Here is a 26847-nt window from a genome sequence, read left to right on the forward strand (position 1 = left end):
GAACTTACCCTTGTCGAAACGCGTAAAACCTTAATGCTCTCGACTCGAACGAACTGTACAAGGTCGGACCTGGTCAAAGACCTCGAGGGTCTCTTTTACTAGGTCAGTAGGCCGTTCGTTTGGTGGTCCCTTTTTGGTAAAGGAAGTTAATCCCTGTTACGCGGGACGAGATCTTGTGCGATCTGGGAGTCAGGAAATGTGTTAGAAAGGATTAATAAATTTGATTCGAATTTTTAATATTTTAAATTTTTAGTCATTTATTAAGTAAACATCAAATATATATATATGTATAAGATTTAAAAAATTGGCATTTTAATTAAATTAATTAATCATATTAATTACTTAAGTGTGTGTGTGCGTGTGTGTTCGCGGGTGTTACATTAGTTCGGAGGAACGTCAGCCAGGTAAATTGGAAATGGAAAAATAAAAAGGATTTGTTACCTGACTGGTATTTATACAATAGTATTTAAATTCTAAGGGAAGGGGCAGGAAAAGAATTATGCTTCCTCGAAGGTAATCGTGGAAGGAGGGAATTTCTTCCAGAGAGCCTCTATCGGAACGGCGAGAGGATATCTAAGACCGGGGAGGAATCATGAGATAACGGATCTCGGCGGGTTGGTTGCAAGGATGGAGTGCAATGCTGTCAAATCAACAGGACCAGGCCCGATTGTATACGAGCCTCTTGGGAGGGGATGTCGGATCCTTGGGAGATTATTTATTAGATATTGGATAGGATCTTGAGGCGGAGGACGAGGAGGTTGTTGGTGTTTAAAATTTTCGGCGTGACTCGCGTTTTCCTTCTCGAGGTCTACGCGACCTCGGCAATGTCACGAAGGGCCTCCCAAATTTCATCCGATTCCTCTTGAGAATCAAGTGAATTGCGGGGGGAAGATGAGCGTGAATCTCCCAGGACGATGATAGAGGCTGGTGAGGGTGGACGCGGAGAGGGTTCGGAAATAGAGCGAGTTTTGTTAGAAGGCCCCGGTAAATCGAGAGACGATAGGGAGGGTTGCTCGTGCGAGGATGATACTACTGGATGTGAAAGGGGAGGGGGGTCGATGGGGGTGCGAGGAGAAGGGTCAGGTGAGAGGGGTGGTTTCAGCTCTCTTGAATGAGGAAGGGGGGGGACTCTGCGTGTGTGTGATGACTGTTCGCGGAAAATTTGACCTTTTAATTCTATCTTAAGATTAGAAATATTGTTCTTAAAATTATAATTTGCTGTCGCCTGAACCAAAACTCTTCGGGCACATCGGTTCTTACGGTTGCGGAGACGTTTCGCTTTAACTTTTAGGCGTTTCGGATGAACGGGCTCCACTATGAACCCACGCAAATGTTTCAGAAAACTTATTGTTTATTTTCGGCAAGACAGTTCTAATTAGTACAATTTATAATGTTCTTAATATAATTTAAGTCAGGAAATTATATTATTTAAAATGCATAATATAGAGAGGAGAGAGGAGGGAGAAGGAGAAAGAAGCGGAGAGAAAAGAAGGAAAGAAAAGAAATAAATAAAAAAAAGGAATAGCACAAAAGGAAAAGCACAAAAGGAAAGAGGTAATGAATAAATTGTAATAAATAATTAAAAGACCAGAGGAAAAATGGAATTCGGGAGAAATTTGCTTCCGTAGAGAAAATTGAAGGAATTTGCAGGTTTTGCCTAATTATATTTTGTACCAGTACACGAGATACCGGTTCCGCAAAATACACAGGTACCCGCAGAGAAATAGAAAGACCTTGCAAGTTCAACCTAGTTATATTTCGTACCAGTACTCGAGATACCGGTGCCGCAAAATACACAGGTACTTGCAAGAAAATAGAGAGGCTACGTGAAAATGAAGAAGATGGGAAATAAACATAAACAACGAAAAGGGGAGTTAATTATAATGACAAAGGTAAAATGAGAAGTATCTGGTCAAACAGTAATAATAAAATGAAGAACAACAAAAATAAAGAACTGTCTCACTATAATTACTATAACTGAATTTTAAATGGAGGAGGTGAAATCAACAGAATAGGTTATTTGGTCGGTACTCACTACTTATTGCGTACGCTGTTGGTTTTAAAAAGACCTCGGCAGTGGATTTAGCGGCGTCGGGTTGAATTTCACAGGTGCCCCTAGTTAGCGATAGAATTTTTCGTGTTGAATGGCACAATCACTTACAATGTTCAACACTCTTTATTGTTTTAAACTTTTAATTCGCACGCAACCACTTACAATGTTTGACGTTTTTTAGTGTTTAAATTTTTAATTCGCACTACACAGAGAGTCTGTGTTAAATATTAGGCGAACCACTCGTCGCGGAATCGGAAGTATTAATATTCGAACTTGTTAACACCCGAAGGGTTAAACGTTGAGATCGAGGATCGATTCCGCGTCTCGAAGCCGAGGTAGAAGAAAATAGTTCGTACCGTACGAGTAATAGTGATGGAGATGATGATGAATATACTGATACTGATTCTGATACCGAAAAGAACTGAAAAAACTGATGTCGCGGCGCATTGCTTCCGCATTATATACTAAGATTTTTACCTCCTCTCCATTGGACAATTGGACGAATTAGAATTTTAATTAACGCCCCCTTATGCTTAGGGGGTGTTTCCTTCGACTTCGAATCTCAAAAATTTCCTCTCTATTAGTTCAAGAGATTTTTTCATTTGGCCAATGAGGAGTTTGGTACCGTCAGAGTCGCTTATCGCTATTTAGAAATTTATAATAAACAGCTGTCACTTTAGGTGGTCCGTCAGGCGAGCTCTCTTATCAAATGCTTCTTAGGTTTTCGTCGCCGTTTCAAATTTATGATTGCAGTTCTAAACAACTGCCTCGAGTTACGGCGACTCTGTTTTATTTAAAATTCTTTTGAAATTAGAGAGCCGTTCGAATGTTTATTCTTTATTTGATTTCTAAGACTTTTTGGGTTGTCTTATTTATAGTTGGTCTCGCCTTACGGAGGTTTGTTAAAATTTTTATTATCCACGTAACGTAATATTCGTGGAGTGCGACTAAAGTGACAGCTCTCACGGTTTGATATTTCCCGTAGAGAGTTCTTAGAATCATAATCTCTGATTGTTTATACATTCTTCTCGAAAAGAAAGAATCGTGAAGTCTACCGGACGTAACAGTACAATTGCGATAACGTTTACGCTTATTTTGAGTTTAAATTTGTACAATGTTTACAGAGATATTTTATAGTATTTTATTATAAATAAAATTAAAATTTCGAGACTGATCAATGTCAAGAACCCTAATATTAAACGCATTGTATCATTAATGTTAAAAAAATTATGTTGTTTTTTATAAAAATGTCTAATTGTTTAAGATTTAAAAAAAAATGGTGCAGAGCAGTCGACATCGCAATTCAAATTAAAATATAATTCTGTTCAATTGTTTTCAGAATAAGATTAAATAAAAGCAGACGCAAAATGCATAAGATATATATATATATATATATATTTGCATAATATTACATGTATCAAATTAGATATGCTAACTGAATGTCTCGGAAAAAATTGGATAAACTTAACACTTACGGTACACAAGGGTAAATTCCGACTATATTTTTATTCTTTTTAATGCTGTACATTTAAAAAAAAAATGAGTTTAGACTTTGCGCTATCTAGCAAAAATACTTAAGTGACGCGTCTACAAGAGTCTGCAAGTCATAGTTAGTCTGCCGCTAGCTACCGAGTAAAACATGTTTAAACATGTGTTTTAGAGTCGGAATATACCCCATGTGTACTAACTATATCGAAATATATAAATAGTATAAATTTTCTTAAGCTTTCTAAATGTTTAGAAATTTTTTTAAAGTTTTTAAAGTTTTTCCTAAAAGAAGAATTTTAAGAATTTTTTAAGAATTTTCTTTTCAGGTTTATAAATAGTTTATAAATAGTTTTTCCGAAAAATTACAGTTTTTTAAATTAAAAGTATATACATTTTATAATAAAAAACAAAAATTTTAATTATCTGGAATTACTGTTCATTTACTTCAAAACATACGCATAACAAAGTAATTCGCAAGAAAGAAAGTAACAAAAATACGTCACTTTGATTCTTCTGAATAATTCAACTTTTTGCAATGCACGAAGTTATAATAATTTTTCTCATGTACGTAATATGAAACTTCTACTTTAAGATTATATCTGATTTTTTTCTGTTACAATACCCTATATAAGATATACAGTATAACTCTTAATGAGAAAAATGACATTTTTTCGACATTATTCCGAATGTTTACTTCTAAGTTTTCTCACATGAAAACTATAACTCCCACACCAATGAACTTTTTATGAGCGTACTCGTTAAAGTCTAAACTTTCGATTCATGTATGATTAATGTTAAAAAAATTAATTTTAAGTTACATTAATTCTAAAGTTACAGCAGAAAAACCGATCGGGATCACAAACGACCCCTGTATCGTGTGTTGTGGAATGTACAGTGTGTACTGTAAGTATTAACAGGAGCAAGTGTGTCTCAAACTTATTCCGCACCACTTATATATTAATAACAAATTCTACAGTATTGAAACACATTATTGAATTAGAAGCATTTAAAGATGATTAATCGAATTGTTGAAAATTCGCATGCTCTAGAAAAATTACATGATGTAACTAAAATAGATGCTATGATGATACTTTATAAGGCGCGCGTAGCTTTAATAACTTCAATAATAATTTTAATGATTTTAACAATTTAATTGAACAGCTTTGGACATCATTCAAAGACTACTATAGTCGTGAAGTTTAGATATTAAAATTTTTGTTTCCAAATAACTTCACAAATCAGTTACTATCAGGTGATGTGATAGGTTTGGGATATTCTATATACATATATAAAATTGATTTTATTGTAAAAACTCTTTGTCCATCTTTTCGCTTTGCCGTAGGTTATATTTTTCCATAGAATCATTTTTTTTAACATGGTGATGTACATGTTCAATACTGTAAAAACCTCTACGTGCAAAAATTTTGAAACTATATCGGTGATTCTGGCGGAAATATTTTGACAGCAATTGTATAATTGATTTCTTACACACAAATAAGATGAAGATACCAATATCTATAATAATTTCCAATATACAGATAATAGTTGTGATGTAAAACGGTGTTAAAGTAGATTTCATACTCAGCCAAAATTCCCACGTTGTTATTACAATCCACTCTATGGCTAGTATGACAAACAACATTACAAACATTTTTAGATACAGATTGGCCCTGCAAATAAATATGAGAATTTCTTTTATATATTTTAAAATTATGGTATAGGTGATTATTAAAATCATGCTTAGGAACATTCTAATGCTTCATGCAGATAAATTATTTAAAAAATCGTAATTACTTTACATTTTTAGATATACATAAAACAATATAATAAATACTATTAATTTAGTTATATAAAAAGAAAGGAGACAGAAACAAAAAGTGAAAAAGTTGTATTTTTTTGGAAAAATATATCAATGAAAGTAATTTTCATGCTAAGAATATTAATAATAGACATAAATATTCAGGTTGAATTTATTCTTATCACATTTTTTCTAAAATAAGAGATACTATTGAGAAAATGTGCGCGCAATTAAACAGCGGTAATATGTTTCTACAAAAAATCTCATAAATGTGAAAGCACATTGTCGCAAAGTAGACAAATTTAAAAATGTTCAACCTTCTCTTCTATCAATAAATATTGAAGATGATCAAAAACGATTAATTTTGCAATGCCGTTCACGAATGAATACTACTACTTATATTTTATTAATAAAATAAAAACAATATCTCCATATAGATATTTATGCACAAACCATTTCTTGTTTTCATTATAACATCGACTCTCTGAATCTTTAAGACGACGAGCTGTGTCTTTCTCATAGCGCATGATAGTCAATGCTGTATGAATGGATAAGGAAGTGCTAATAACAGTACAAATAATTTTCGGCCCGTAATTGTACAACTGATCCGGCGCACCAACTAAAATAAAAGTAAAGCATTTTAAAATATGTCACATATTGCAAGTATATATAAAATATGCTTTCATTTTTAATATAAAGTTGAAAGATAAGTTAATCATAATTAAATGTATTGTTAGTAGAATTATGTGAACACTAATTTACACTTACAACTAAGCCAACATGTAGAGGCCTCAAATTTCGGTCGAATCATGTTTTTCGGCACGCTGGGAACGAAATCCATGATGATACATATAATAGTGAGAATGAAAGGAATTCCCCAAACAATGATGGAATATAGAAGCTTTTTCCTGTTTTGTTGTTCCGGTTTTTTTGTTAACGAGCGAAAATTTCTGCAATGAGCGGTTTACAATTTAGATTTAATCAGTAGTAAATGAAAAATTTGGATGCAAATGTACATTTAAAAAAATGATTTTGATTAAAATCTATTTTTTTCATTGACCTTGATCTTGACATATATTGTCAAAGTTATGATAGTAACTGGAATAACGTACAAACGTTTTTAGCCATTGCTCGTGACTTATTAAAAAATATTAATAATTAAAAACATCGATGCCATTATCTAAATTTGTTTGCATAAAGTTTATTAGTTATATACGTAAGTTGTATTGCGTATTTAAATGAACATAATTGAAGATGAGGCTTCATTCTTCCCTTTGCACCCCTGAAGAAAATTGACCAAATTTAATCCATTTTTTAGAGGTAAAGAATTGAAAATTCAACTTCCTCAGAATGAATTGGATTACGTTAATTTTTCCGAAATGAGAATACAAAGGAATGGACGCAATGCCTCTCCCACCTTTGCGTTTGATTTTTTACACGTAAATAAATAAATGTATTAAAATTCGCTTTTATTTAATGTATATAATGTCAAAAAATCATGTTCTGTTTTCTATTAAACTTTTTTTATTAATAATTTTTTAATAAACAACGACCTAGAAACTTTCGAGCTCGTTATTCAGTATCATAATCATGATAAAACTTATCGAAGTCAATGTCACTAAAAAGAGTCTCCAATATTCAAATCCATATCACATTTATGCACTTTTTTAAACGAAAAAATACTTATTTATAATATCAATTAACACACACACACACACGGCACAATAAAATTTTTTTTGTAATACAATGCAAAATAATATAAAAGTATGTTTTAGCTGTAATAAATATCTAAAAAAATTAACCTTTTTAAAAAAAAAGTAAAAGAAGGTGCTAAGTCTGGTGTAAAAAACTGCGCGTTAACTATAAAAACCTATCTCCAAAATCGTGTTATTTTACCATAAGAATAAATCTTACAAAAATTAATAATATCAAAAATTTATAATGTGAAAATAAAAACTAATTAAAATATTTTAACCGAAAAAGTTGTTTTAATTTTCGAAAGTTTCTAGATGTTCATTAAAAAATTATTAATAAAAAAAAATTTAATAGAAAATAGAACATGATTTCTTGACATTATATACATTATGATCTATAAAAATTACAATATCAAAATAAAAAGTTATAAAAATTAAAAATTAATACAAATAAAAGAAATATAATTAAAAAACTTAGCGCTGCTAAGCTAAACAATATGCTAATGAAATTACAGAGCTAAGTTTTTTAATTATATTTTTTTTATTTGTATTAATTTTTATATAATTTTTTATTTTAATATTGTAATTGTTGTAGAATACAATGTAACAAATTAAAATAACTGTTTTGGTTAAAATATTTTAATAAGTTTTTATTTTCACTTAGCATAAATTTTTGATATTATTAATTTTTGTAAGATATATTCTTATAAAATAATACGATTTTGGAGATAGGATTTTACAGTTTTTACATTAACCTAACCCTAATCTAATGCGTAGTTTTTTACGCGGGACTTAGCACCTTTTTTACTTTTTTTTAAAAAGGTAATTTTTTTAGAGATATCATTATTTTTTGTACTATGTTAAATAAGCAAACTACGCAAAGCTATTTTCATTTTAAAATTACAAATTAAAATATTCTATGTTATGATAATGATAAACAAATATGTATGTGTGTATGTGTACAATTTAAATAAACCCAAGCTATCGATTAATTCTACTAATTAAGAACTCAATCCATTAAGCGGTTATATAAGAACTGAAAATATCGAATACTCTCAACTGGCCGGTTAGCGTTATAAGACACGGAGCGCATCTTTGCTTACGTTGGATTTAGCTAAGGCACTACCGCGTCTCTTGATATTCTCGTAAATTTAATAATTTTCTAAATTTAATAATGAATACGTTTATATATAAAAAATGAATATTTTATTCTACCGTGTTTGATTGTATAATATGAATCATTATTTTGTATGAAGTTTACTTTATATATTATAAATAATGTATAATATGAAACACATACTTGGTATATTTACCTAAATGTCAACCACATATCGAAACTCATTGCACTTAACCAGAAGTTACTTGCTAAAGAGCTAAAATATCTGATTAAACCTGCAATCATTGAGAATATTTAAAATAAACAACATTTATATATTGAGTGTTTTCTATAAAATAAATGATAATTGGCAAATTACATCTTTATGTATAAAAAAAAAACTTAATTTTTCATTAAGAATTTACAAAAATTTATGAAGAATTACAAGATTACACACATCAGTGCAATGTATACATTGCATTAACTGCATTATTATATAATTATATGAGACTATACTATACCGCTTGCAATACAGATGGAATACGCCAGATTTTCCCTTCTGATTATTATTACCGACATGTCAATTAAGTAAAATATAAATATTATACTGCTGTATCTACGTAACATGAAACCATGTATATTATGTAGCTCTGGTAGTATAGTATAAACCAGGAATAATATTAGCATACATAGCAAAGACACTGTAAGGCCAATCAATTTCAAAATGTTTGTCCAAACTATTAACGGTTTAAGGACTGTAATGAAATAATTCGCTTCTTTTTGGGCGGCTTTCATTAAAGCCTTTGAGCAGATAACCGCAGCAACCTCATCTTGACTCCAGAAGGCTAGACAATAAGATGTTGGTTCGACGAATACGTCAAAGTAGGGAAGATATAGAGTGCCATTTTCGAAAAAAATGTATTTCCAGTACACAAAACCATCATCATTAATTCTGATACTTATAATTTCTCTATGTTTTCTTGAACACGAATCTTGAACAATTAGTTGAAACATTTCATCCACTTTTTTATATTCAGTTTGCATATTCGTTTTGTTCCAGAAGTTATATACATCTGAAAAAACATATTCGGGTCCTTCAGTAGTACAATTGCGAAATCTTTTATCATACCGATCGCCGAGAGGACAACAAAGGTGAATGCAAGTTCTATTGTCGCACGTCTCGTATGGAATCATGTGATTTTCACTGTTATTTTTATTATTGGAATGTTTTTTGTTGACCTTTGTAAAGTTTGTTGGAATCTCCCTCGGCACTTGATTACGTTTTTCATGATATTTCACATAAGTCATAGGGAATTTATTCTGAATCCAATCATTATCTTTGCGACCATTACTTCTGGAATTAATACGGAATACGTCCTGACCATCTTCATAATCCATGGTAAAATTTTTATGCATATTGTATCGATTGAAAACCGTCTCGTTGCCATTTCTCTCAGTGAAATTCGCATGAAGATCATTTTTCATTATTGTATTATTGTCTTGCTTGTTGTCAATTGTGAAATTCCTCAGAGACTTTGTAGATGAAGCGAAGAACAAAAGTGCACAACACCAGAATTTAAAACTTTTACCGTACATCGTTAGTAATTTGTAAAATTAATTTGGTTTCTTGATAGTAACTTTTTAATATAATATCTATTGGCTGCAATAATGAATTGCGGAAATGAGAATATGTATGTTGTTTGTCTGTGATGATTTGATTGCGACAACAATGCTGTTTTCTCGAGAGACAACGAAATCAATGCTAACAAATGTACGACGAGAAGTACTGGAGAAAAACACACAATCGCGCAATGAACAGGAAGAGACTGCCATGGTCGACCAATTGTCGATGAGGATAAAAAAGCAATCTATCTAATAAGTCATGTAATAGGATGCATAAAAATTTTTATCAATAAACCTCAACAGATAGTAAGCGAATCAATTTAGCGATATCGTAAAAGATGTTTAAAATGTTAATGTTTCAATTAAGGTTTACAAATATTAAATTTTGGAGACCATTATTTAAAATCTTCATGGAGCAAGACATGGGTTAAATAATAAAGATTTTTTTTTTACTTATATTAAAGATACGATCAAACAATTTATTTCTAAGATTTATCAATAAATCTAGAATTTATTTATTACTAAAAACAATTAAAATCAAATACAAATGTAAAAAAATTTACTTTTTTTGTATATTACATTGATAAATTGTCTGTTAAGATAGATTGACAATAAAATATTATGTAAAAAACTGGTTTCTAATAATTTACATCACACGTCAAAGAAGCCACATTACAAGTTATTTTTAAAAAATCTTCATCAAGGATATATATTCAAATGTCTATATTCTTTACTTAGAATCTTAGTTTACTTGTACGAAAAATGCAAATATAATTTCAAGATATAAATATTTGACATATAAAATCAAATTAATATATCAATTTTTCTACATTTGTATTTGATTTTAATTATTGTACTTTTCGAAAGAAATTTTTTGATTATAAGTAAATTTATCACGTATGTTTTTTATATTATATATTATTTATAATATAAATTAATTTTCATATAAGGTACATAAACGTATGCATTTGCATTATATGTATAACAACATATTTATAAAGGTAAAACATAGTATTATAATATTTTTCATTTATAAGAAAAAATATTTTGTCGTGTACGTGTATGTGCGTGCAGGCGCGTGCGCGCGTGTGTGTATGCTTAAAGGGGACTTGGATTGCCAACACTTCACTTGAAAGTAAAGTAGTGTGTTCTGAAATGTGTACCGTACGATGCTGTTCTGATTGAAATTTTCTATAAATATAAATATTTCTTTATGTGAAATAAAGTAATCCTATAATTGTTAAAAAAACAAAATTTTATTTTTAAAGTAAATTTAACTAATGTAAAGAAAAAAACTTTGAAATATAATAAACTTTTAAAAGTGATTAATTAATTTCGGTACAGAAATATATTTTACGTATTTAACTTGTACTTTCTAGCAATACAAATTTTATAATAATTAGTGATCGTAATATTTGTAAATTGTTTAAAATTTTAAAGCTACTTTGATTAACATTTAATTAACTTTTCTAGTAATAAAATATTTAAACTGTTAATATAAATAGAATTATTTAGTTTTTATTATTGTAAAAAATTGGATTACATCAACTAATTTTATTTCGTAAAATTAATTACTGATTTGTATAATCAAAATTTAATTAAAAGTAACTTTTGTACTCGTAAAATGAGATCATCAAATTAATATTAAGATTTGTAAACATATAATACATGGAAATACATAAACACACTTTACATATTTTGAATATTTATAAAATATTTCAAGTTATACATACATCAATTAATTGCATAATTTTCTCATTTTATTTGTAGATAAACATTTTTAATATAAATATATTGGTGCTATTATAGTTTCGGAATATTTTAGAACATTACATCGTAATAAAGAAAAGGTATTTTTATTAACAACTAATATTTTTGATATTGATTTTCATATGTACATTGTTATAAAAATTTCATGCTCTGTCGCTGTTCTTCCTAAAATAATCATGCTCCGATTTTGCTAAAATTTTGTATAAATAAGCTTTCTTTCAAATAAAAAAGAAATTTACTAAAAGGATCTTTTGCATTCCAAAAGTCAAACAACTACTGAACATTTATTTTGAGTTTAATTTTTTACAATATTTGCAGAGGAATTTTGTAGGATTTTAATATAAATAGAATTAAAATTATGTCAATTTCTCTAATATTAAACGCATAGTATCACTAACGTTAAAAAAAAGTATTGTTTTTTGTAGAAATGTTTATGGTGCAAAACTGCCAAAATCGCACTTCAAATTAAAATAAAATTTTGTTTAATTGTTTTCAGAATAAGATAAAATGAAAGCAGACGCAAAATGCATAAAATATACTTATATTTGCATAATGTTACATGTATCAAATTAAATATGCTAAACTGAATGCTTCGAAAAAAATTGGATAAACGTAACACTTACGGTACACAAGTGTAGATTTCGACCCCATTTTTGTTTCTTTTTAATGCTGTACACTAAAAAAAAATGAGTTTAGACTTCGCTCTATCTAGGAAAAATACTCAAGTGACGCGTTTACAAGAGTCTGCAGGTCATAATTAGTCTGCCGCTAGCTACCGAGTAAAATGTAACATGTTCAAACGTGTATTTTAAAATCGGAATATACCCCATGTGTACTAACTATATCGAAATATAAGTAGTATATATTTTTTCTTAAGCTTTTTCTAAATGTTTAGAAATTTTTTTAAAGTTTTTAAAGTTTTTCTTAGAAGTTTAAGAATTTTTTTTTTAAATTTATAAAGAGTTTTTCCAAAAATTTATCGTTTTTTAAATTAAAAATATATACATTTTATAATAAAAAGCAAAAATTTTAATTATCTGAAATTACTGTTCATTTGCTTCAAAACATACGCATAACAAAGTAATTTGCAAGAAAGTAACAAAAATACGTCACTTTGATTCTTCTGAATAATTCAACTTTTTGCAATGCACGAAGTTATAATAATTTTTTTCATGTAATATGAAACTTTTACTTTAAGATTATATACGATTTTTTCTTGTTACAGTACCCTATATAAGATATACAGTATAACTCTTAATGAGAAAAATGATATTTTTTCGACATTATTCCAAATGTTTATTTCTAAGCTTTCTCACATAAAAACTATAACTCCCACACCAATGAACTTTTTATGAGCGTACTCGTTAAAGTCTAAACTTTCGATTCATGTATAATTAATGTTAAAAAAATTAATTTTAAGTTACATTAATTCTAAGTTACAGCAAAGAAACCGATCGGGATCACAAACGACCCCTGTATCGTGTGTTGTGGAATGTACAGTGTGTACCGTAAGTATTAACAGGAGCAAGTATGTCCCAAACTTATCCCGCACCACTTATATATTAATAACAAATTCTACAGTATTGAAACATATTATTGAATTAGAAGCATTTAAAAATGATTAATCAAATTGAAAATTCGCATGCTCTAGAAAAATTACATGATGTAACTAAAATAGATGCTATGATGATACTTTATAAGGCGCGCGTAGCTTTAATAACTTCAATAATAATTTTAATGATTTTAACAATTTAATTGAACAGCTTTGGACATCATTCAAAGACTACTATAGTCGTGAAGTTTGAATATTAATATTTTTGTTTTCAAATAACTTCATAAATCAGTTACTATCAGGTGATGTGATAGGTTTGGGATATTCTATATACATATATAAAATTGATTTTATTGTAAAAACTCTTTGTTCATCTTTTCGCTTTGCCGTAGGTTATATTTTTCTATAGAATCATTTTTTTTAACATGGTGATGTACATGTTCAATACTGTAAAAACCTCTACGTGTGAAAATTTTGAAACTATATCGGTGATTCTGGCGGAAATACTTTGATAGCAATTGTATAATTGATTTCTTACACACAAATAAGATAAAGATACCAATATCTATAGTGGTTTTACATATACAGATAATAGTTGTGATGTAAAACGATGTTAAACTAGATTTCATAATCAGCCAAAATTCCCACGTTGTTATTACAATCCAATCTATGGCTAGTATGACAAACAACATTATAAACAGTTTTAGATATAGATTGGCCCTGCAAATAAATATTAGAATTCTTTTTATATATTTTAAAATTATGGTATAGGTGATTATTAAAATCATGCTTAGGAATATTCTAATGCTTCATGCAGATAAATTATTTAAAAAATCGTAATTACTTTACATTTTTAGAGATATACATAAAATAATATAATAAATACTATTAATTTAGTTATATAAAAGAAAGGAGACAGAAACAAAAAGTGGAAAAGTTGTATTTTTTTGGAAAAAAATATCAATGAAAGTAATTTTCATGCTAAGAATATTAATAATAGATATAAATATTCAGGTTGAATTTATTCTTATCAAATTTTTTTTTAAATAACAGATACTATTGAGAAAATGTGCGCGCAATTAAACAGCGGTAATATGTTTCTACAAAAAATCTCATAAATATGAAAGCACATTGTCGCAAAGTAGACAAATTTAAAAATGTTCAACCTTCTCTTCTATCAATAAATATCGAAGATGATCAAGAACGATTAATTTTTCAATGCCGTTCACAAATGAATACTGCTACTTATATTTTATTAATAAAATAAAAACAATGTCTCAATATAGATATTTATGCACAAACCATTTCTTGTTTTCATTATAACATCGACTCTCTGAATCTTTAAGACGACGAGCTGTGTCTTTCTCATAGCGCATGATCGTCAATGCTGTATGAATGGATAAAGAAGTGCTAATAACAGTACAAATAATTTTCGGCCCGTAACTGTACAACTGATCCGGCGCACCAACTAAAATAAAAATAAAGCATTTCAAAATATGTCACATATTGCAAGTATAACAAAACATGCTTCCATTTTTAATATAATGTTGTGAGATAGGTTAATCATAATTAAATGTATTGTTAGTAGAATTATGTTTACACTAATATACACTTACGACGAAGCCAACATGTAGAGGCCTCAAATTTCGGTCGAATCATGTTTTTCGGCACGCTGGGAACGAAATCCATGATGATACATATAATAGTGAGAATGAAAGGAATTCCCCAAGCAATGATGGAATATAGAAGCTTTTTCTTGTTTTGTTGTTCCGGTTTTTTTGTTAACGAGCGAAAATTCCTGCAATGAGCGGTTTAAAATTTAGATTTAATCAGTAGTAAATGAAAAATTTGGATGCAAATGTACATTAAAAAAAATGAGTTGGATTAAAATCTATTTTATTCATTGACCTTGACCTTGACATATGTTGTCAAGGTTATGACAGTAACTTGAATAACGTACAAACGTTTTTAGCCATTGCTCGTGACTTATTAAAAAATATTAATAATTATAAACATCAATGCCATCATCTAAATTTGTTTGCATGAAGGTTATCAGTTATATACGTAAGATGTATTGCGTATTTAAGTGAACATAATTGAAGGTGAGGCTTCATCCCTCCCTCTGAACCCCTGAAAAAAATTGACCAAATTTAACCCATTTTTTAGAGGTAAAGAATTAAAAATTCAACTTCCTCAGAATGGATTGGATTACGTTAATTTTTCCGAGATGAAAATACAAAGGAATAGACGCAATGCCTTTCCCACTTTTGCGTTTAATTTTTTACACGTAAATAAATAAATGTATTAGAATTCGCTTTTATTTAATGTATATAATGTCAAAAAAATCATGTTCTATTTTCTATTAAACTTTTTTCATTAATAATTTTTTAATAAACAACGACCTAGAAACTTTCAAACTCGTTATTCAGTATTATAATCATGATAAAACTTATCAAAGTCAATGTCACTAAAAAGAGTCTCCAATATTTAAATCCATATCACATTTATGCACTTTTTTAAACGAAAAAATACTTATTTATAATATCAATCAACATACATGCAAACACACACACACACGACACAATAAAATTTTTTTTGTAGTTCAATGCAAAATAATATAAAAATATGTTTGAGCTGTAATAAATATTTAAAAAAATTACTTTTTTTAAAAAAAAGTAAAAAACTACGCGTTAACTGTAAAAACCTATTTCCAAAATCGTGTTATTTTACCATAAAAATATATCTTATAAAAATTAATAATATTAAAAATTTATGCTAAGTGAAAATAAAAACTTATTAAAATATTTTAACCAAAAAAGTTGTTTTAATTTTCGAAAGTTTCTAGGTCGGTGTTCATTAAAAAATTATTAATAAAAAAAGTTTAATAGAAAATATAACATGATTTCTTGACAATATATACATTATGATCTATAAAAATTACAATATCAAAATAAAAAATTATACAAAAATTAAAAATTAATAAAACTAAAAGAAATATAATTAAAAAACTTTGCGCTGCTAAGCTAAATAATATGCTAATGAAATTACAGAGCTAAGTTTTTTAATTATACTTTTTTTATTTGTATTAATTTTTATATAATTTTTTATTTTAATATTTTAATTGTTGTAGAATACAATGTAACAAATTTAAAACAACTATTTTGGTTAAAATATTTTAAGAAATTTTTATTTTCTTAGCATAAATTTTTGATATTATTAATTTTTGTAAGATATATTCTTATGATAAAATAACACGATTTTGGGAATTCGTTTTTACAGTTAGTGCGTAGTTTTTTCCTTTTCTTAAAAAGGTTATTTTTTTAGATATTTATATATTATAAATAATGTATAATATGAAACACATACTTGGTATATTTACCTAAATGTCAACCACATATCGAAACTCATTGCACTTAACCAGAAGTTACTTGCTAAAGAGATGAAATAGCTGATTAAACCTGCAATCATTGAGAATATTTAAAATAAACAACATTTATATATAGAGTGTTTTCTAAAATAAATGATGATTGGCAAATTACATCTCTATGTATAAAAAAAACTTTAATTTTTCATTAAGAATTTACAAAAATTTATAAATTACAAGAGTATACACATCAGTCAAATGTATACACTGCATTAACTGCATTATTATATAATTATATGAGACTATACTATACTATACCGCTTGCAATACAGATGGAATAAGCCACATTTTCCCTTCTGATTATCATTAGCGATGTGTTAATTAAGTAATAAATAAATATTATAATGCTGTATCTACGTAACATGAAACCATGTATATTATGTAGCTCTGGTAGTATAGTGTAAACCAGGAATAATATCAGCATACATAGCGAAGACACTGTAGCGCAAATCAAACTCGAAATGTCTGTCCAAACTATTAACGGTTCAATGACTGTATTGAAATAATTCACTTCTTTTTCGGCAGCTTCTGTTAAAGTCTTCGAGCATATAATCGCAACAACCAGATCTTGATTTGAGAAGGCTAGACAATAGGATGTTGATTCGATGAATTGATCAAAGTAGGGAAGATATAGAGTGCCGTTTTCGAAAAAAATGTATTTGTAGAACACAATACCATCGTCATTAAGTCTGATAACTACAATTTCGCTACGGTTTGGGCACGGATCTTGAACAATCAAGTGAAACATTTCTTCCACTTTCTTATATTCAGCCTTCATATTCGTTTCGCTCCAGAAGCTATATACATCTGAAAAAACATACCCAGGTTCTTCAGTAGTGCAATTGGAAAGTAAGTCATAACGATCACCGAAAGGACAACAAAGGTGAATGCAAGTTCTATTGTCGCATGTCTCGTATGGAATCATGTGATTTTCACTGTTATTTTTATTATTGGAATGTTTTTTGTTGCCGACCTTTGTAAAGTTCATTGGAATCTCCCTCGGCACTTGATTACGTTTCTCATGATATTTCACATAAGCGATGGGAAATTTATTCTGAATCCAATCATTATCTTTGCGACCATTACTTCTGGAATTAATACGGAGTACGTCCTGACCATCTTCGTAATTCATGGTGAAATTTTTGTGCATATTGTATTGATTGAAAACCTTGTTGAAAGTCTCGTTGCCATTTCTCTCAGTGAAATTCGCATGAAGATCATTTTTCATTATTGTATTATTGTCTTGCTTGTTGTCAATTGTGAAATTCCTCAGAGACTTTGTAGATGAAGCGAAGAACAAAAGTGCACAACACCAGAATTTAAAACTTTTACCGTACATCGTTAGTAATTTGTAAAATTAATTTGGTTTCTTGATAGTAACTTTTTAATATAATATCTATTGGCTGCAATAATGAATTGCGGAAATGAGAATACGTATGTTGTTTGTCTGTGATGATTTGATTGCGACAACAATGCTGTTTTCTCGAGAGACAACGAAATCAATGCTAACAAATGTACGACGAGAAGTACTGGAGAAAAACACACAATCGCGCAATGAACAGGAAGAGACTGCCATGGTCGACCAATTGTCGATGAGGATAAAAAAGCAATCTATCTAATAAGTCATGTAATAGGATGCATAAAAATTTTTATCAATAAACCTCAACAGATAGTAAGCGAATCAATTTAGCGATATCGTAAAAGATGTTTAAAATGTTAATGTTTCAATTAAGGTTTACAAATATTAAATTTTGGAGACCATTATTTAAAATCTTCATGGAGCAAAACCATGGTTAAATAATAAAGATTTTTTTTTTACTTATATTAAAGATACGATCAAACAATTTATTTCTAGGATTTATCAATAAATCTAGAATTTATTTATTACTAAAAACAATTAAAATCAAATACAAATGTAAAAAAATTTATTTTTTTTGTATATTACATTGATAAATTGTCTGTTAAGATAGATTGACAATAAAATATTATGTAAAAAACTGGTTTCTAATAATTTACATCACACGTCAAAGAAGCCACATTACAAGTTATTTTTAAAAAATCTTCATCAAGGATATATATTCAAATGTCTATATTCTTTACTTAGGATTTTAGTTTACTTGTAAGAAAAATGCAAATATAATTTCAAGATATAAATATTTGACATATAAAATCAAATTAATATATCAATTTTTCTACATTTGTATTTGATTTTAATTATTGTACTTTTTGAAAGAAATTTTTTGATTATAAGTAAATTTATCACGTATGTTTTTTATATTATTTATAATATAATTTATATATTATTTATAATATAAATTAATTTTCATATAAGGTACATAAACGTATGCATTTGCATTATATGTATAACAACATATTTATAAAGGTAAAACATAGTATTATAATATTTTGCATTTATAAGAAAAAATATTTTGTCGTGCCGTGTATATGCGTGCAGGCGCGTGCGCGCGTGTGTGTATACTTAAAGGGGACTTGGATTGCCAACATTTCACTTGAAAGTAAAGTAGTGTGTTTTGAAATGTGTACCGTACGATGTTGTTCTGATTGAAATTTTCTATAAATATAAATATTTCTATATGTGAAATAAAGTAATCCTATAATTGTTAAAAAAACAAAATTTTATTTTTAAAGTAAATTTAATTAATGTAAAGAAAAAAAACTTTGAAATATAATAAACTTTTAAAAGTTATTAATTAATTTCAGTACAGAAATATATTTTACGTATTTAACTTGTACTTTCTAGCAATAAAAATGTTATAATAATTAGTGATCGTAATATTTGTAAATTGTTTAAAATTTTAAAGCTACTTTAATAAACATTTAATTAACATTTCTAGTAATGAAATATTTAAACTGTTAATATAAATAGAATTATTAAGTTTTTATTATTGTAAAAAATTGGATTACATCAACTAATTTTATTTCGTAAAATTAATTACCGATTTGTATAATCGAAATTTAATTAAAAGTAATTTTTGTACTCGTAAAATGAGATCATCAAATTAATATCAAGATTTCTAAACATATAATACATAGAAATACATAAACACACTTTACATATTTTGAATATTTATAAAATATTTCAAGTTGTACATACATCAATTAATTACATAATTTTCTCATTTTATTGTAGATAAACATTTTTAATATAAATATATTGGTGCTATTATAGTTTCGGAATATTTTAGGACATTATATCGTATTAAAGAAAAGATATTTTTAATAACAACTAACATTTTTTATATTGATTTTCATATGTATACTGTTATAAAAATTTCATGCTCTGTCGCTGTTCTTCCTAAAATAATCATGCTCCGATTTTGCTCAAATTTTGTATAAATAAGCTTCCTTTCAAATAAAAAAGAAATTTACTAAAAGGATCTTTTGCATTCCAAAAATCAAGCAAGTACTAAACATTTATTTTGAGTTTAATTTTTACAATATTTGCAAAGGAATTTTGTAGAATTTTATGTCAAACTCTTTAATATTAACGCATAGAATCATTAACGTTAAAAAAATTTTATTGTTTCTTGTAACAATGTTTATGGTGCAGAACAGCCGACATCGCATTTCAAATTAAAATAAAATTTTGTTTAATTGTTTTCAGAATAAAATTTAAAAAAAACAGACGCAAAATGCATAAGATATACATATATTTACGTAATGTTACATGTATTAAATTAAATGCTACTTAAATGTTTCGGAAACATATCGGCGGTTCCGACAGAAATGTTTCAATAGCAATTGCATAACTCTTCTCTTACACACAAATAAGATGAAAATACTGATATATTTAATGGTTTTCAATATACAAATACTAAATGAGATGTACATCGTTGTTATTATAACTTTTTTGATCAGCCAAAATTCCCACACCGTCATTAGAATCCACTCTACGGCCATTATGACAAATGACATTATAAACAGTTTTAGATACAGATTGTCCCTGCAAATAAATATAACTTTTACATATTTTTAAATTATAATATAAGTGATTACTATTAGTGGTATGCAAAAGTTCGCATGGTTTACATATAGATAGCTCTGTACGCTATTTAAATAAAAATTACGGTGTATTTTAATGCCATCATGTTATGAAAGAGCCGAGTTTAACTTTTTATTTAATTAAAAAACAACTACTAAAATTGTTGAGTCTTGTACTTTTGTTTAATGTTTTATATAAACAAATAAATAAACAACAAATTAGACTAGTAAACATTGTATTTTATTGTTTTGATAATTCAAAAATGAATATTTTACGAGATATCTTGTATTTTATATCAAAATACTGCAACTTTGAAGCCTTATAACTCGAAAAGTATTTAATGAAAAAATATTTTATTATAGTGTTTTGAAAAGCTCTCGAGATAAGCTACATGAATATGCAATAATATATAGGGTGTCCCATTTAAAAATGTTCAAGGTGACCTTCATATGACCTTCAAACGACTATCCAAGGTCCAACTGATGGTGCCATTTTAAGGCCCCCTTGAAACCATACAACTTTTGTCTGAAACATTTTCTTGTAAAATGCAAAGGAACAGAAATGTTAGGGGTGATAGATTAAAATGAATCACCCTGTATAGTAGACTATTGAAACCGTTGCAAGAGCAATTAATGAAGAAACGGCGGCATTTTGCAACGAAATGGAACAAAGAGATTTTGTTGCACGATAATCCCAAGCCCCATGGTGCACTGACGACGCGGGAAACATTAATGAAATTGCAATGGGAAATCTTGCCACACCCAGCGTACTCTCCAGATATTGTCTCGTCGGACTTCCACCTATTGCATTAGATGCAGCACAACTTATCTAATACGTAATGTTGAGGAAGTGCGAAAATTCGTGGATAATTTTATTTGCCCCGAAAATAAAAACTTTTTTTTATCATTGTCTGAAAAATGGCAAAAAGTAGTAGAAAATAATGGAAATTATTTTGATTAAAGATATTTTAGTGTAAGTAAAATATTAATAAATAAAATTGTATTAAAAACCATACAAACTTTTGCATACATCTAATAATATTATGCTTCCGAACATTCTAATCGCTTTATAAATAATTAAAGAAATCGTAATTACATTTTTAGATATATATAAAAACAATGTTATTAATTTAGTTAAATAAAAACGTGTTAATAAAATAATAATAAACTTTAAGCTTAAAAAAAGAGGGAGAAACAGAATAAAAAAAAGTTGTATCTTTTAAAATAAAATTTTAAGGAAAGTTTTCATGCAAAATAGTTATATAATAGATGTAAATATTCAATTTGAATATTCAATTTTCATATTATTTATATAAATAAGTATAAATATAATTATTTCTGTCCTTTTTAGCCCTTAAATTGATACGATTACAGATTTTCTATCTTATAAAAAACCTGTGATCATGTTGATTTAAGAGCTAAAATAGATAGAAATAATAATAAGAATTTATTCAAAATTTGCTAAAGTATAGTTTAAATATAGAGGAAATATTTGGTTACATAATTTTGATCAAGTATTGGCTAGTCCAAAAGATATTGAATATAATTTTCTCAATTTCGTCCTATTATCCGAAATGACATATTATTTATTGTGAAAACGTGGCAACATAGCATTCAGCTGAGCCTTCTTTTGACATTTTAAATAATCTATCTTTTCATCTGAAGAAGCCTCTATGTACAAACGTGTAAGCGAGAAGCAACTAGGCCTCATATGTCAATTTGCAATTTGACCAACTTATGAAAAATTATCATGTTGCCACATTTCTTTTTTCTCGGAGAAATGACAAATTATTAAATTTATCAAAGAAATAGTTAAAAATCTTCTATATTTTGTCATTATTCACTATTATAATTTTTATTCTGATATTTTAAATTACTCTGTACAAGTAAATTCTTTTATTTTTATAATTCAAATTTTGTGCTGTAATGTTAAAATCGAGGTACCGTCAATGATAAAAGTTTCTCATTATAATTTAAGAAACACGAAAATTCTCCGAAAAAAAGCAACAGAAGTTCGAAAATACATTTCTACACTCTAGCTATGAATAAATAATAAGATTTTATGCAATCTTTATAATAATCATAATATTAAAATATATGAGAAAAGTATATATTCGTCAATTTCGACTAGTTTTTGTTACGATTGTAGGGGCTAAACATCTTTAAGAAAATATGCGCGCTATTGAACAGCGGTGATATATTTTTACAAAAGAATCTCATAGATACGAAAGCACATTGCCGTAGAAAAATCTCAAAATATTCAATCTTCTCCTGTATCAAAAAATCTCGAAAATGATTGAAAATAATTAATTTTGCAATGTCGTTTACAAATAATGGCATATATCTTATTAACTAGGATAGAGACATTGTATCAATGTAGAGTTGTTTACGTACGAACCATTTCTCGTTTTCATTAAAACGTCGGGCCTCAGTATCTCTAAAATAACGAGCTGTGTCCTTCATATAGCCCATGATCTTCAATGCTGTATAAATGGATAAGAAAATGCTAATAACAATACAAATAATTTTGGACCCGTAATTATACAACTGATCCGCAGCACCATCTGAAGTAAAAAATAAACTTTTCAAGTTATATCAAGCTTTATGTTACGAGTACCCAAAAACATATTTTTACTTTTAATATAAATTTTCGAATGAATCATAATTTAGTGATTTATCAATATAATTATGATAACAGTAATATATACTTACAACGAAACCAACACGTAGAGTTTTGAAATCTCGGTCGGATCATGTTTCTCGGCACGCTGGGAACAAATTCCATAATGATGCAAGTGATAGTAAGAATGAAGGGACTTCCCCAAGCAATAATGGAATATATAAACTTTTTCTTCTTTTGTTGATCCACTTTTCTTGCTAACGAACGAAAATTTCTGCAAAGAGAAATTTATACTTTACAATTAGGCAGTAGTAAATAAAAAAATTGGATGCAAATATACATTAAAAAAGAATATGTTTTTGCTTAAAGTGCTTAAAAATCTGTCTATGTATATGAAAGGTAAATATGCATATTAGAACATCCTTTTTCATTAAACTTGACTTTGACATATGTTGTCAAGAACACTTTCAGTATATAATTTGAAGCCAAGCTATCGATTAAGCTTACAAGGTAAGGTATAGAAGTTTCCCCCTCTAATTTTAATGCGCTTTGAATATGTTGTAGTCTAGATCAAAATAGGAGACACGTATTTTTTTATACGATTATGCCGTTAAGGGGATGAAACACCCTTTTGAAAAAAATCGGTTTTTATATTTCTGAGCAAATACCGTCGAAACGGTAAGAGATATAAAAAAATTTCCAATAAAAGTTTTATAGTTTTCATGGGCTTTAAAACTGCATAATCAGATTTTTCTAAAATGTCATATTTTTTGAAATCTTTCCTCCACCCTTTATTTTTTGAAAAATCTGATTATGCAGTTTTAAAGTACGTTAAAAACCATAAAACTTTTATATGAATTTTAGGAACTCGATCGATTAAGTTTTTTGCAAAACTTATAATCTAAGATACTCTCAAGCTGCCTACTCGCGTAAAGATACTGTGTGCGTCTTTCTTAAAACACCCGAACTCAATACAAGACACTACCCCATGTCTTCTGATATATCACAAATAAATATTTATTCTGTCGTGCTCGATTGTATTATGTAAATCCTAATTTTATATAAAAAATTTATATTATAAATAATATATAATATTTAAAACAAAATTGATATATTTACCTAAATTTCCACCACATATCAAAACTCATTATACTTAACCAGAAGGAACTTGCTAAAGAGCTGAAATAGCTGACTAAACCTGCAATGATTGAGAATATTTAAAATAAACAACATTTATATATAGAGTGTTTTCTATAAAATTAATGATAATTGGCAAATTACATGTATGAAAAAAACTTTAATTTTTTATTAAGAATTTACAAAAATTTATGAAAAATTACAAGAGTATACACACATCAGTCAAATGTATACACTGCATTAATTGCATTATCATCAAAGTTGGGAAAGTTACTTTGTAAAAGTAACTAGTTACAGTTACAGTTTTTTCATTCAGAAACTAACTAGTTACAGTTACAAGTTAAGTACCGATTTTGAAAAAGAACTCGTTACAATTACAGTTACTCAAAAAGTATATTATTATTTTACTATATTATTTTATGTATATTAAATGATAATTTTATAAAGATAAAAGATTAAATCATATGCTACCTAAATACTGATAAATTTATTATTTTATATATCGTGAATTATAAAACAATATATATATAATATTAATAATAAAATATAATAAAATATAATAAAATATAATAAAATATAATGTGTTTAAATATCCAAATATATTTTATAATCTTATAAAAAAATTAATATTAATCTTAACTTTTAATAATCCTAAGGTACTTAATAATCATATAATCATAATAAAAAATTTAAAGTTAAGACAACGTTCGTATTGTTATTGATTTTTTTCCATTTTTCTTATATTTAAATTATTACCATATTGTATTATTTTTTTATAATGCAAAAAATTGGTCGGTAAGTCGGTAAGTAAAAATAAGCTATATAGAACGATGCTTTTAGCGCATGCTCTCAAAAAAGTAACTATTAAAATAGTTATTAGTTACCAAAAAAATATAACTAAGTTAAGTTATAGTTACTGAAAAAAAGTAATTGTAACTTCGTTACAAGTAACTCGTTACTTCCCAACTCTGATTATCATATATAATTATATGAGACTATACTATACCGCTTGCAATGCAGATGGAATACGCCAGATTTTCCCTTTTGATTAGCATTACCGATGTGTGACTTAAGTAAAAAATAAATACCATACTGCTGTATCTACGCAACATGAAACTATGTATATTATTAAACTCTGGCAGTATATAGTATACTAGGAATATTAACAGCATACATAACATGGACACTGTACCGCAAATCAAGTCTAAAATGTACATTCTATCTTTTAAGGGTTTAATGAATGTCAAGAAATAATCCTTTTCTTTTTTCACGGCTTCTGTTAAAGTCTTCGAGCAAATAATTGCATCAACCTGACCTTGATTCGAAAAGGCTAGACAAAAGGATGTTGATTTGACGAATTGGTCAAAGTAGGAAAGATATAGAGTGCCGTTTTCGAAAAAAATGTATTCGTAGTACTCAATACTATCGTCATTAAGTCTGATGGCTACAATTTCGCTACGGTTTGGGCACGGATCTTGGACAATCAGTTGAAACATTTCGTCCACTTTCTTATATTCAGTCTGCATATTCGTTTCGCTCAAGAAGTTATATACATCTGAGAAAACATATCCGGGTCCTTCAATATTGCAAGTGCCAAAAGATTCATAACGATCACCGAGAGGACAACAAAGGTGAATGCAAGTTCTGTTGTCATATGGAACATTCTTGTACGGAACGATGTAATCTGTGTTGTCATTTTCATTATTGGAACGTTTTTTGTTGTCGACATTTGTAAAGTTTTTTTCAATCTCACTCGGGATTTGGTTACGTTCCTCGTAATATTTCACATAGTGCAAGGGGGATTCAATCTGAATCGAATCATCTTTGCGACCATTTCTTCTGAAATTAATATGAAACACATTCTGATCATCTTTATAATTCATAGTGAAATTTTTGCGCAAATCGTATTGATTGAAAATCGTCTCGTTGCCATTCTTCTCGCTGGTATTCGCATCAAGATCATTTTTCATCATCGTATTGTTGTCTTGTTTGTTGACAATTGTGAAATTCCGCAGTGGCTTTGTAGATGAAGCGAAAAACAGAAGTGCACAACACCAAAGTCCAAAACTTTTACCGTACATCGTCAATAATTTATAAAATTAATTTATTTTTTTTAACAGTAATTTTATAATATCTAATGGTTGCAATAATGAATTGCGAATTGCGAAAATGAGAATACGCATGTCGTTTGCGATAATTTGATTGCGACAACGATGTTCTTTTTCCAAGAAACAACAAAATTAATGCACGCGAACATATGGCGAGAAGAACTGGCGAAAAACACACATGTTCACGCGATTAATAGGAAGAGACTGCCGTGGTCGACGAATCGTCGGTGATGATAAAGAAGTAATCTACCTACTAATAAGTCATGTATACAGGATGCTTAAAAAAGTGTTATTATTTAACTTCTACAAATAGTAGGCGAATCCATTAGCGATATTGTAAAAGATATTTAGAAAGTTAATATGTTAATTGATTAAATATTATGTAAAATTTTTATAGAGCAAGACAACGGTAAATAGTAAAGATTTTTTTATATCTATATTAAAGATATTTATTTCTAAAATTTATCTAAAATAGATTTAAA

General features: G+C 28.0%; 3 protein-coding genes and 1 long non-coding RNA gene across 7 annotated transcripts in view; 1 reads left to right on the plus strand and 3 right to left on the minus strand.

Moving 5' to 3' along the window:
• Positions 1-26847, plus strand: part of LOC140670886 (uncharacterized) — a 62230-nt gene that overhangs the window by 20369 nt on the left and 15014 nt on the right. The gene's annotated exons all lie outside the window — the stretch shown is intronic.
• On the minus strand, positions 230-10150 carry LOC140670884 (probable G-protein coupled receptor Mth-like 3). Its single transcript, XM_072901704.1, has 5 exons — positions 8651-10150; positions 8347-8425; positions 6108-6289; positions 5793-5958; positions 230-5211 (listed from the first exon to the last, which is right to left on the minus strand). Exons 1-5 carry the CDS (start codon positions 9723-9725, stop codon positions 4842-4844), a joined length of 1872 nt encoding a protein of 623 aa, XP_072757805.1. The 5' UTR covers positions 9726-10150; the 3' UTR covers positions 230-4841.
• Positions 12679-18270, minus strand: LOC140670883 (G-protein coupled receptor Mth-like). The gene is made up of 5 exons (XM_072901702.1): positions 16757-18270; positions 16454-16532; positions 14691-14872; positions 14377-14542; positions 12679-13794 (listed from the first exon to the last, which is right to left on the minus strand). Exons 1-5 carry the CDS (start codon positions 17835-17837, stop codon positions 13425-13427), a joined length of 1878 nt encoding a protein of 625 aa, XP_072757803.1. The 5' UTR covers positions 17838-18270; the 3' UTR covers positions 12679-13424.
• LOC140671256 (G-protein coupled receptor Mth2-like) lies at positions 19680-26704 on the minus strand. 4 transcript variants are annotated; one of them, XM_072902498.1, is made up of 5 exons: positions 25264-26701; positions 24240-24318; positions 23225-23394; positions 22899-23064; positions 19680-20462 (listed from the first exon to the last, which is right to left on the minus strand). In XM_072902498.1, the coding sequence occupies exons 1-5, from the start codon at positions 26336-26338 to the stop codon at positions 20204-20206; spliced, it is 1749 nt and encodes a 582-aa protein (XP_072758599.1). In that variant the 5' UTR covers positions 26339-26701; the 3' UTR covers positions 19680-20203. The 4 variants fall into 4 exon arrangements, with proteins under 4 accessions (XP_072758599.1, XP_072758598.1, XP_072758601.1 ...); XM_072902497.1 differs by having other exon boundaries at positions 23213-23394; positions 25264-26691; XM_072902499.1 differs by lacking the exon at positions 19680-20462 and adding an exon at positions 22428-22771 and having other exon boundaries at positions 23213-23394; positions 25264-26689.

This window comes from Anoplolepis gracilipes, chromosome 11, assembly GCF_047496725.1.
Source record: "Anoplolepis gracilipes chromosome 11, ASM4749672v1, whole genome shotgun sequence".
Classification (NCBI taxonomy): Eukaryota; Metazoa; Arthropoda; class Insecta; order Hymenoptera; family Formicidae; genus Anoplolepis; species Anoplolepis gracilipes.